General features: G+C 35.9%; 1 protein-coding gene across 1 annotated transcript in view; it reads right to left on the bottom strand.

Annotated features, from left to right (window-relative positions):
* Positions 1 to 11: 11 nt before the first annotated feature.
* The window catches only part of WNT2B (Wnt family member 2B), a 42729-nt gene continuing 29455 nt past the window's right edge, over positions 12 to 13285 (bottom strand). Inside the window, exons 2-5 of the mRNA XM_034414297.2 lie at positions 8965 to 9185; positions 4267 to 4544; positions 2825 to 3089; positions 12 to 2129 (exon numbers count right to left, since the gene is read on the bottom strand). Of these exons, the coding sequence (XP_034270188.1) occupies positions 1900 to 2129; positions 2825 to 3089; positions 4267 to 4544; positions 8965 to 9185 (994 nt within the window). The 3' untranslated portion in view covers positions 12 to 1899. The remainder of the gene's footprint in view (positions 2130 to 2824; positions 3090 to 4266; positions 4545 to 8964; positions 9186 to 13285) is intronic.

Here is a 13285-nt window from a genome sequence, read left to right on the forward strand (position 1 = left end):
GCTAGACCCAATGGAGTCGAATCCGGTCATAGATTAGAGTTTATTTATTTATTTACAGGACTTATGTGGTTGCCTATCTCATACAATGACTCTAGGTAAGTCACAACAATCCATAAGATGTAGTTAAAAACAAAGATACACTCCTCCATCAATGGCAGACTAAATGTCTCAACAGATCAACCCTATCTTACTACAATGGCTTGGGGAAAATCCAGGTCTTGGACAGTCCTCCAGAAAGCTAAAAGGGAAGAGATCCCTCAGATCTCAAGTGGGAGGCTGTTCAAAGGGCTGGAGCAACTACTGAGAAAGTGCAGCTCCAAGGTCCCATCAAGTGGCATCAAGTGGAAATATTTAAGGGAGGGGATCTGGATTGTACCCATCTATCTAACCTAGTAGGACAGGCCTCAGGGAGATACCCTCAGGAAGAGGTGGTCCCACAAATAAACTAGCCCTGTTCCATGTAGGACTTTAAAAATGATAACCAGCACTTGAATTGCACCCAGAAAGCAACTAGAAATCAGGGCAGCTCATGCAGAGGTTACTTGGGTGAACTATGGGACACTCAAAAGTCTGCATGCTGCTGAATTCTGGATCAGCTGGTCCAAAGATAATCAGATTATGTTTGGATTTTTGTGTGCTTTTGTGAGATTTCCAAAGTAATAATATTGGAGACTGATTTTGGGGTTTCTTTTGGCAAGATCCAATCTGGGATGATCATTGGGACCGGAGATTTAATCTTCTGAGCTGATTTTTTTTATTCCATTCCAAAGGTTCTAGAAGCAAAAGGAAGCCAAGGATATGACAGTGGTTGTACATGATAAGCTTAGTGGAGGCCCAAACACAGCTTGTCAGGCTGTGGGAAAAGGTAGAATATCAGAATGGCCACAATGAGACATGGCCAAAAAAAGAAAAGAAAAGAAGTTATAAAAACCATGATTGCAGATATTTGTGGTTATCTTGAAGTTATAAGGATGTCTTATTTCTCAAGAATGTTTCTTTGATTCAGTGGTCAAAAAACACAGAGTTGACAGAGTTGAAACAATGAAGAACTAGACTTATCCATCACTTACCCCATCACTTACCCAATTAGCCATGAATTAGCCATGTAAGTGCAGAAATTCACCAAATCCAAGAGAAAATTTTTCTGGTAATACTTTTGTATGCTGTTTATCTGAAGCATTTAAAGCAATGCATATAATAAGTAGATTTATTTTAAACAAATGTTATATTAGCTTCTTTTAGAACCTACAACTTGTCCAGACACATACACATACTCTCAACTTTCTTTCACCTTTTTTTTATTCTTTCCCCTCTGTAGAATTGATTTTCTTTTTGAAAACAATTTTATATTTCCATAGTTTAATTTCAGTTGGAGAGGAAATATAATGAAAGTCCTTTTACACAAAGTTGCTGTTTTTCAGCTGGTGTCCATAATGCAGGCATGGTGATCTCTGTTTGAAAGATGAAAATAATGTGCTTATTCCGAGTTGGATAAAAAAACTGTGGTTGTTTTCTCCTACTTTTGGGTGCATATGGTATTTATAGTTTACTGTGTAAACTTTTTTTTAGAATGAGGCACTAAATCACAGCCTGATTCTTAACGTCCTATGTTTATCAGCAACTTCACTCTCCCATTTTGGAACAGTAATACCAAGTAGAGAAAGCTGCACAGTTCACTGTCATTTGCTAATTCATTTTTTAAAAAGTAGGGATATGAAAATCTGCTTGGTGAGCAAAGGAGCCCACTAATGCCCCTTGAGAAATATAATCTTCTCTTTGTTTTTTCAGAATGAGTTAAATAAATGCAATGCAGTTGAACTATAACTCCCAGAATTCTCAGGCCCACAGGTGACACAGCACCAGCTTTCCTTTCCTTTTCTGGATCTGTCCAGCACTGTCTCAAGTTTGATCAATCCATTCTGCACGCTTTGGTGCTTTACACGTGTGAATGTCTACGGTGTCTTCACATTCTTTGCAGCGAACAGCGCAACACCAATGGAATTTGCACTCGCATTTAGTAACTCGAGTTACTTGAGTGGTATCATAACCTCTTCCACAACACATGACTTCACATCCATCAGTCCCACGTGATACCTTGTTGCACACACGACCAGCAGTTCCTAGGGAACCTGTAAGAAAAGAAGAATAGTTTTATTTAAGCTTGCATGATGTTGGCATTGTATCTTGGAAAACATAGAATTGAAGTCACTTTTTGAAATGAATTATAGAATTCATTTTTAACAGAATTTATAAGAGCAAATTCTAGAAATTCACTTAAATTAGTAGTAATACAGTAAGGTTTGAAATCTGGTCTGAATAAATTCTAACAACTAGCTATAATTTCTAACAACAATTCTACATATATTAGTTCAAGTATAATTTCCTGCCTCAAGCAAGGTGTGAAATAAGAAATATTGGTGAGTAATATTGATAAGGTGATCAGGTAGCAGGAGCAACAAAGTGATATCAATCCTACTCTTTCAACCACATTTTGCAAGTATAATTTTCCTCATAATTCAACATTAACTGGAAGTAAAATTGAAATTCCTGGATATACACACTTTACACTTCAGATGCTAATTTCCATGGGAATTTTTATCCAGATAGGAATTCTGAAGACAAGGAATCCTTCCTACAATGTTAGTGTCTAAGTCACTCTTTCCTATACAGGATACTCTCCAGATTTGCAAATCTTAATTCCAAGAATTTCCCAACCATCATGATCAATGTTGAAAATTTGAGGAGTTGAAATCTGCCCTTCTGAAAGGTAGGTGCTAAAACTGGGGAAGACCAATGTAGGCAAAATTTCAAAATATTGTTTTACCTGCAGATTTATCCATCAAACAATAATCAGGAGAGTTCTCAAAATATACAAGGTCAGTTTTTGTGGGCTTCCGGAAGTTCTTATTGGCCACAGTAAATCCGGAGCCATCTTGGTTCATAGTCACTTGGATGGCACCATTGTATTTTTTCCGAAGATAATCTCCTGTTTTGCGGAAGTCTGACATTGCCAGCCAGCAAGTCCTTAAGGTACAGGAACCACTGACACCATGACATTTGCATTCTAGTTTCAGGAAACGCTTCACAGCCTGAAATAGAAGGTTTAGTAGCAGATCTAAGATGGAACAGACAAAAATTGCTTTAATAATACTCAGAATGGCTGCTTCTGTTCCTGAGACATACTGCTTTATTTCTTAGACTGGGTATTTCTCTTTAGATTTTGCTAGTTACAATAATGACCTTCCAGACCTATGAACAATACTTATACCTGCTCTTTTGTGATACATCTCTATCTGGTCAATTAGAGCTGAGAATCATTCTAACTGAAAGATAATAGAAATGACCTTCAGTGACCTCATAAAAATGCTTTTGCTGGAAGGTATATCTATCAGTTTTTGAATGAAGGGAGGGTTGTTTTTTTTTTATAATAATGCCAGGATGCAATAAATATCTTATGTTGGTTTTACTGAAGTTGCAGCTATTGGTGCTAAAAACTTCCTATTTGGTGTGTGTGTGTGTGTGTGTGTGTGTGTGTGTGTGTGTGAGAGAGAGAGAGAGAGAGAGAGAGAGAGAGAGAGAGAGAGAAGTAGAAAGCTCAGTTATTGCCTTGAGCTGCCTCTTTCTCTTTCCCTGTTTTATTTATACTCTATTTAGACATTGATAGTACCAGACCTTTTAATCAAAGTGAACTGAAAATTATTTGAATGTGGCTAAGAATCTGAAGAGGGTTCAAAGTTCCAGTTCCTAACAAATTCCTAGGCCTTTGTGAAGTTGGTGATGCTGTTATTTTTTCTTGTCTGAAAAGTTCATAGGTTGATTATAAATGCTACAAAGCATAAGATAATGAATGGTTATATAGGAATGGTTAGGAATGGTTATATAATCCCTAAGACCGTGTTGGACAATTTGTTTCTCTCTCTAAGTATAATATTATCTCCACATTATGCTAGTGGGCTTTAGCAGTAAAACTATTTTGAAGGCTTTCTTTTGTTTCATTTTCACCTTTCCAACAAATTTCAGTGTTCCAATTATTCATTTTAAATACCATACCCATCAAAGTAAAAAAGTTCAGCCCAATCCATCTGCCAATGATGCTGACATGCTATCAGTCAACCCTTTGGTGGCTTTTAGATGTCCCCCTCTCTCTATATTCATTCATTCATTCATTCATTCATTCATTCATTCATTCATTCATTCATTCATTCATATTGTAGCCCTATGCTACAAAAAATTGCCTCCCTCCAATCTAAGGTTGGTATTACTAACCGTTCTGCCACAACGATTGTTATGCAGATTCATTAAAGCACGGGCATCTTTCACTGTTTTCTCTTTGGCATCCACAAAGTCCTTTGCAAACTTTATGCCGTAATTGATGTTGTCACTGCAGCCCCCCCAGTCAAAGTCCCCTCTGTCATCCTTTGAGCGGCCCCGCTTATGGGGATCACAGTTGCAGGCTTTCAGCTCCCCTTGGCTGCAGGCCCGGGTGATGGCATATACAACTCCAGCTGAGGAGATTGCATAGACGAAGGCTGCTTCTCTACTACCTGCCATATAGATAAAAGAAATAAACATGAGTGAGTCAGGAAACAGTAGAGGGTTTTGAAAAGAGCACATAAGTTTGTATATTGTGTGGGTGTCCTATGGTATTTTTAATCCATCTAATAACTGAATGGTTAGAAATCAATGGAACTATGGACACAAGATGCTTTATCTTTACATGCCAAAATAAGAGATGCGTTAAGAGAATAACAGATGATTCAATTGGAAGATATACATATCTCAACAATAGAATACTTATTTGAAAAGTAAAGCCGTTCCCATCAATATTCAGTTCCTAACAGCTCCAAGTAAAAGGCTCCTAAGTAGCAAGAAGAGAAAAAGATAACCTGCTGACTACAGAAAACATTTTTGAGGAACCTGAAAATATGACAGAACAGTAGCACTACAGATACTCATTTTATCAGCTAAAGCATAATTGAGATAATGCTTGTATTGTTAATGAACTATCAGTTCATATTCTAGGAGAAGCTAAACTAAGGCATGCCAAGCAAATATTCTAAAATATTTTCTGGATCAAAAGAGGGATTAGCAGTGGATAAACCAAAGAAGAATTAAACCCAACTTATTGAAAAAAGTTCATCTGGTCAGAATGCCAGAAAAATGGCATTCTGGAAAATGGAAAAACTTTTTAGTTATGTACTATCTTACAAAAGAAGCGTGACTTTCAAGGGTGTGAGTCCTAATTAGGAAAAAATGTTCTGGCTAAGCAATTAAAGATTTTATTTTCATTTCTTTTTTATGCATTTGGAACTGATAATTTAGGTATTTCAGTTTGTACTGCTTCTATATCAGTGCCTTTCAGGTAGGTTGGGAGGACTTTATAAATTCCAGAATTATAATCTGATCACAGCTGAAGGACATTATATGGAAGAAAACCATCATGGGCTCTGTATTACAGTTTTCAAGGGTTTCCCTTGCTTATTTATTATCACTGTAGAAGCTGCTTGATTTTAGACTATATTCTTTGAATGTGAGCAACTATTATACCAACTCATTCACATCTGGGACTGGGGGGAAAGCAGATGTTTGCTTAGAAAAACAGAGAAGTACTTCTTCCAGAAACATTAAATTGTTTTGCAAATCCCCATCTAGCAAAAGACTACTGCTTTATATTTTATAGATCTTCTCTAAATTTGCACCTCATTTTACAATGGTTATAAAAGCAACAGCAAATAAAAAACATACCACTGTATTCTGCAAGAACAGCCTATATATAATCAGTTTCATTCAAAGCACAGACTGCATTTTATTTGCCTTAAGGGAAACCAAGGAGATCTCTTTTCAGAAGATTTGGCTATTTCCCCATTTCTATTACCCATGCATCCCAAATCCAGATAGTTAATTTGGATGTTATGTCCACATAAATTCAAGCTGCCAAATTTGAGAAGCACCGTCTTACAGAGTATTCCCTGACCTTTAATACCTGCACACTCTAACTAAACCAAAATTCTATGACTAGTAGCAGAAACACCAGAAAAAAATGTTAACATATATCCTTTTAAAGGCAGATCACTTATTAAAACATGTCTATGCTGTTTTGTATTATAGAAGATCCAGAAGTGGTTTGCAATAATTTCAAAACAAAATAAAACTAAATTAAAAACAAGTTGAAAAAAACCTGTTATTAAAATAAAAACTTTAGTGGGAATTATGGCTGGAGAAGAACTACAATAAAAAGCTTTTGAAAGAGATACAAAACATGTTGGCATTGAAGGGGAGAACACATCCGACATTACCATGGAAAAGCTCATTTGGCGTTGCTGCCAGGATCCTAATTTCTTAAGAGACTTACATACTTGGAAAAATTTTAAGGTCCCAGAACTGTTTAGAGCTTTATGTACTAATAGCAATACTTTTTATGTGACTCAATAGCAGATTGAGAGCCAGTGTAGCACAGTGTAGCACAGATGAAATATGGATACCATTACAACTGCAGGAATCCAGTATCTGTATTCTATATTATTGTAGGTTCCAGATAAGTCTGAAAAGCAGACCTATTGCAATCTTTAGATTACCAACGTATGACTAATCATAGCAAATTATTTCTGTCCAGAAATGGTGCAGTTGATGTATAGCCTAAACTATACCCTAAAGTGTGAAACTCCAAGCATAGCAGGGAGTTCCTTCGTTTTTGGATTTAGAACTTTCCTGTTTCCATCTTTTTTTATGCTTTCCACCCCCAACCTGGAGTGTTCAAGTTGTCTTGATCTACAGATATTTAGCTTGGTGTCATCAATGCAAGTGATGTCTTGCTTCAGATACCCCAGTGACCACACCCAGGTGTGTCTTAGTACTAAGCCTGTTAGAAAATAGTTCTGTGGTTTTCCAATGTTATTCTCTCAGATAGAGGCAGAAGCTGTTTCAGAGCTGCCATGATCAATGGCATTAAAAACTGCTGAACTATCAAGTAAGCATTCCCTCTTCATCAGGACAGTCAAGTTGGATTCTGTCCTATAACTCAGACTGGAGGAGATAATCATTATTTCCCCCAAATGCTTAGAGTTGAATCAGCTGCTTCTTAATCACCTTGTGTCAAATGGGGAAATTTTCATTCATGCAAGTGTGATATAGATAGCAATAAGAAAAAGGTTGGTTCAGTTTAAAGCTAGAAATAAAGAGCTCTTGTGGATCCCAACTCCAAGCTATTTTGTAAAGAATCTAGATGACGACAATCAAAGCTCCAAAACTAATGCGTTCAGATGTAAAGAGACTGCTGTATCTAGATTTCCTTTCTATTAAATAATCTTTTTACAGTGTGAATAGATCATCACCCCACATTATTTGAGCATGCAAATGATGGCATAAAATTTATTTATTTATTTATTTATTTATTTATTTATTTATTTATTTTTCACAGTTCTTAACTGCCCATCTCCCTCAGAGAGGGGGTCTGGTCAGCGTACAATTTAATCAATAAAATTAAGCATTAAAAACAGAATAATTTTTTAAATTTAAAAAAATATAAAGCAACATTATAAAAGTACAAAAGATGGAGAGTTTCAAGATGGGGAGGTTAGCAGTTGTTAATACAGATGAGGGACGGGGGTTCACATGGGGACAACCAGCTGCATGGTTTTGTGAACCCCTGTGTCCCCCATATAAGGCTATACAAACAGGTTTTGGCCCCTTTGCAGAAAGCCAAGAGATTGGGAGCATGTTTTCATAGAAAAGTTGACTATATAAGAACATATCTATGGAGATTCTCGGTTATCTAGATTATAGTTGTCTCAAAGGTGTTGTTTTTTTTTAAAAGGCAATTTTTTGAGGAAGAAAACGTTTTGCTTCTCATCCAAGAAGCTTCATCAGTTGAAAACATACAGACATAAAAACACATGTACACACTTTTTCAGGCATGAAAGCTGTGAAAGAAGGATAATTCAAAGTACGCCCATTCATTGTGTTTTGAAATGAAATATATATTTTTTCTGCACATGAGCCCAATGTGTACTCTAAAACAAAATTAAGAAAACTATGCTAACACCAACTGAATTCCTCCATCACAGGGAGGTCAGTTCTGTGGCATGGGCTTTTCCTCAAAAAAGTGGGGCTGTTTCCTGCTAAAAGAAGATTACAGTTCTTCATAGAAGTAAATCTCACTGAATATAACAGGACTTGTGAGTAAACAGATGAGTAAACAGGCATAATTTCTCATTGCAACATTTCCATCATACTGCAAACTTTTCCTTAAAGTTCAAAAGCTCTCCACATGATAAACATAATCAGCTCCAGTGAATTTATTTTCCATTTAAACCTGCAAATGTCCCTTAAAAACTGTTAACTGAGTTTTGTAGTTTGCTGATTTTAATTTATGGTTGTTCAAACATGGCTAAAGAGTTTGGAATGAATAATCAGTTATTCCTAAACTGTTCTATAATAGCTTTGATTTAGAGAGGCTTTCTCCTCTAATGATCAGCAGCTTTGAGGGCTTTCTAAAAGAGTTAAAAAGCCTGGTTCAGAAAGCAATCTTATTGTCAGTGGGAAAAAGAAGAAGGAGGAGGAGAAGGAAGAGGAGAAAGAGAAGAAGGAGTAGAAAAAGAAAAAGAAGAAATAATGACCAATTTTTACCGTTTTACTACAACACTTGATATAAAATTTTTGTGACCAAGAACAAAATTAAAGCAATGCAGCATCCCTACATTTTTATCTCAGATGTAAAATCAAAGCAACATTGAAGAAAGGGAATGATCTATTTATTTATTTAGCATATAGCAGAAGAAAGAGAAAGATAATACAGAGAGGGGGGGGGAAGAGAGAGAATGGAATGGAATGGAATGGAATGGAAGAGAAGAGAAGAGAAGAGAAGAGAAGAGAAGAGAAGAGAAGAGAAGAGAAGAGAAGAGAAGAGAAGAGAAGAGAAGGAAGTTCATACTGCCTTATCATCACTGAACTGATAAAGGGACTTACTTCGGAGCATGACTCTGCCAAAAACGGTGTGGTCTCTGTCCAAAGTGCTGCAGTTCCAACGATGGTGACGGAATTGGTGCTGGCATTCCCGAATCCACTCTTTAGCTCCTTCCCCTATGGATTGCATGATATCTGGGTAACTCTGGCACAAGTGCCGCTGTTTATTGACTAGTCCTGGTATGTTATCACAGATCACCCTTGTGCCTAGGGCCCCAATATACCTGTAGGGATATAAATAATGTCTGTGAAATAATCAGACATTATCAATCTTTCATAAAAAAGTTAATGCTATTAATGAATGAAATGAATAGGTAGCTACTGGTGTCCTTAATACTTTCATTTTCTTTCTCAGACTGGCACAAACTGCTCACAGTTTCCTGTCCATACACATTTCTTTAGTGCTATGTATCCCACTTTTTACACTGCATAAAGATAAATGTAAATATACCAACAGTGAAGGAGTTAAAATTTTATGAATATAGTTGCATGTAGGAGATACATTTATCTAGTTAACAAGACAATAATCAACAACAAAATGTTTTGCAATGGCAATACAGAAAACTTTAAAAAGGTAATATTTTGAAATCCATATGTAGGCTTATATCTTTAAATGTTTGTTAACAAGATTATTCAATATTATGTCAATCTTTAATTCCACATATATTATCATTGCCAGGCTGAAATGATAGTAATGTCATAAAGTAGATCCATAAATGGTTGGCTAACCAAATGCTCAGAAATTCAATATTCAAGACTCTATATCAGGATGCAGAGCATTAATAGTGGGTTTCTGCAGGGCAATATTAGTTAATAGTTTTAATAACAATAACAACAACAACAACTTTATTGTCATTGTATGTGTATACACAGTATACCCATACAACGAAATTCACTTAACACTCAAAGACCAGGTCCAACACACATAACAATCCCCAAACACACTGGAATGACCTGGAAGCTGGGATTAATGGGCTGCTTTTCAAACTTGCAACAATTCTACAACAAGATGGAGGAAATTGGTTTTCTGCACATTCCACCAGGTTGGTCCAGATGATCCTTGTGGTCCCTTCTCATTCTATAATTCTGTGATTTAAAATTGAGGAAACAAAGCTGAAGGAGAGTGGGGGAAATGTATCTGATGCTTAAGGAATTATGGCTTTACACTTGGATATAATTTTGTGGCAATGGCAGCCAGGCGCTTTCAGATATAATCACTATATTAAGTTGCACCAAGAAGTCTTCTGAAGTATAATGACAAGAAGAAACATGCAAATAATTATTGGGCTCATTTTTAATGAAATACTTAAATCTCTTGATATTTGAAAAGGAAATGAGATCAATGATCTCAGACTTCTCTTCCCAGAGAATATATGGGTTTTGCCCTTAATAAGCAAATGCATTGTATTATGTTATGATGTTATGTCATGCCATTTCTATGATAAATTAATATTATAAAATCTAACTCGAGTACTCTGGATTTCTTAAAGAACAATATTTTATTTTAGTGCATATTTAGTTCAAGAGCATTCTATTATCAACCTAGCTTCAGCTCTCATTTCTTTCTAGCTGACATTGTAGCAAGCAGAACAGGCAAATATTTTCATATGCTAAGTATCTGAATGATTCTTCCAACAGGAACAGTCTTTGTGTGTGTCAAGATGTGTTCTGACTTGGATTTGAATTGCTAACATGTTAATCTTATACCAAATGGCTAAAGAACAGGACATTGCTAACAACTTTGTACAGCTTAGACACAAAATTATCCCAGGTCAACATCCCAGGTCAAAACAACATGTATCTCTTTGATAAATTGATGTTGGAAGCCAAACAAGTTAAAGAGCAACATTTCCCAACAGTATTAAAAAGCAAAGTATCCAGGTGCAGCTGGACTATATAACGGTGGGTTTTAAAAGGCACCATTTTTTTCTGTGTGTTTAAGATTCTGCAAATTCATTGTAGGTGTCAGCTTAAGAAATTCCAAAGTTATGAGCCAACCATTCTAATATTAGATTTTAAAAACCTTTATATATTTAATGGGTTACTTCAATTTGGGTCTTCAGGCTGCAATGCTGAAAACTTGGCTTTTATTTTACAGAAAAATAAGATGAAATGTTCTTACATGTGACAGAAATGAGACCACCAAATAAAATATAATAAATCTCACAATGTATTATCACATTGCTCCATAAGTTTGTCTTCACATGGAAAGAGCTTGTTTATGACTACACTGTTTCTCCAAAAATAAGATCCTGTCTTATATTTTTTTGAACCCCAAAAAAAGTGCTTGGCCTTATTTTCAAGGAGGTCTTATTATTTTGGGGCATGTGGAGCAAGATGGGGCTCCTCTTGCTGTCTTACCTGATTTCCAGCTCTGCATTTAAATATTTTGGGAGGGCTTATTTTCGGGGGGAGGGGGCTTATTTTAGTGCATGCGTTCAAAAGCCCAATGGTCTTATTATCAGGGGATGTTTTATTTTCAGGGAAACAGGGTAGTTATTTACATAACCCATTGCTTCATGGCATTGCATGGAGATTGCCTCAATGTTTCTTGCTAACAGTTCTTTATATTTCAATTAGGGTTTGAAACTCAACCAAGAGTTTCTTGTCATTTTGCCAGATACGTTTTTCATTCAGGGACTGTCATCTTACCAGTAGTTCTTAAGAAATTGTGACACATTGTACTTCCTGTATAACACAGTCTTAGGAAAGGTTATTTGGCACTAAAAACCTGAGTTCATTAGGACTTTTTCCCAAGATATTGTACATATGATTCCTGCTTTAGATTAATAAATCTTCATTGTTTTGTTTGTTATTAGTATTCTCTGGATTCCATATAAAAAATGTGAATGTCTCCCACTGAGGATTTAAAATTGTTAATTAATAAATAAATAAATAAATAAATAAAAATAAACAGTTGTATGTTCAAGTATGGAATTCTCCACATCGATCAAACAACTTCTTTTTTTCACACCAGAAGGAAGTTAATATTGTTATAATAATTTTTTTATGTGTAAGGCTATCATACTACGTACTGTATCTCTAAAGCTGTATTTCTGGCTGAAAAAAATGAACGTCTTGGGTAGAGTTCAAATGTTTTGAGTTCCTAGACTGGAATTAAGACCCTCCCTTTAATGATAATAATAATAAAAAAAGGGCTATATGGCTGTATTTCTCTGTCTCCCACACCATCTGCTATCATTTGTATTAGTCATGAAGATAGCTCACATCCTTATGAAAGATCTGCAAATACAAAGTCCCATTATTTTTCTCCTCATAAAATATTTTGTTTCAACTCTGGTGAGAAGTTGAGGTCATCTAGGGCTGGCATGGTGGATGATAAACATTGCTCCCCACATCCTTGGCAAATGAGATCTGTTTTGGCTAACATACATTATTTTCACAAGCTGGCTCATCAACTGTTCAAGAGAAAAGACAGGATACAAGAGGCATTAGAAGGCGGTCTGTTGTCAAATGTGAAGAAGCAGAACATGGAGTATGTAGGAAAAAATAAGCAACCATGGAATTCAGTCATGACCTTAGGAAAAGAAGCTTAATGCAACAACTCTATCGTTTCTTTGGACCAGGCTCTATTGTATAATGGTAGAAACAGACTATTTTCTTGATTCTTTGGCTTCAGGTCAGTAAAAGCTAGACTGTCCCTATTCTACCATGGACTTAGTGGGAACTTACCACAAAGTGTGTATGAAACCACTTGAAAAGAAGATTGCCTATGATATCCTGCCAAGTGATATGGAGAATTTTGTTATTCCCTAGCTTCTGGACTTCCTGTAAATGTGTGGTAAAATTCTCACCACTTAGAAGAATGTCAGAGCCACACATGGTTACATATGTGCTATGGAAAACTATTCTGGTGAATGGAAGTTTTCAGCCAACTGCAGCCATGGCTAAATTGCAGAACCCTTTATTCTTCTATGACCTAGAAAAACCACGATGGAACTCCTGGTTCCATCCATAAACCAGAATAAAGATTAGTTTTAATTTAAATAACAGAGAAGAACTCTGGAAATTATGAGGCAATACTCTGCAAATAAAAGTGTTCTTCCTCTAATATTTCTAATTATTTTATAATTAATTAAGTATGGGATAAGTTGCTTCTGTACTGATACTTTTTTCCCAGCTATTCACTCTGCATTCAGGAATCCAGATGATATCATTAAGGCATACCAAACTATTGACTTGAAATGATGGAAACAGCAATCTTTCCAATAGTTTTCTAATGCAAAGAAAATAGATCTAGAAACTTGTAAAGTTCAAAACTGTCCCCTAGAAAATAAGCTCAAACCCCAAAAACACAACTGGC

Source organism: Pantherophis guttatus, chromosome 3 (genome assembly GCF_059756535.1).
Source record: "Pantherophis guttatus breed Tessera chromosome 3, ASM5975653v1, whole genome shotgun sequence".
NCBI classification, from domain to species: Eukaryota; Metazoa; Chordata; class Lepidosauria; order Squamata; family Colubridae; genus Pantherophis; species Pantherophis guttatus.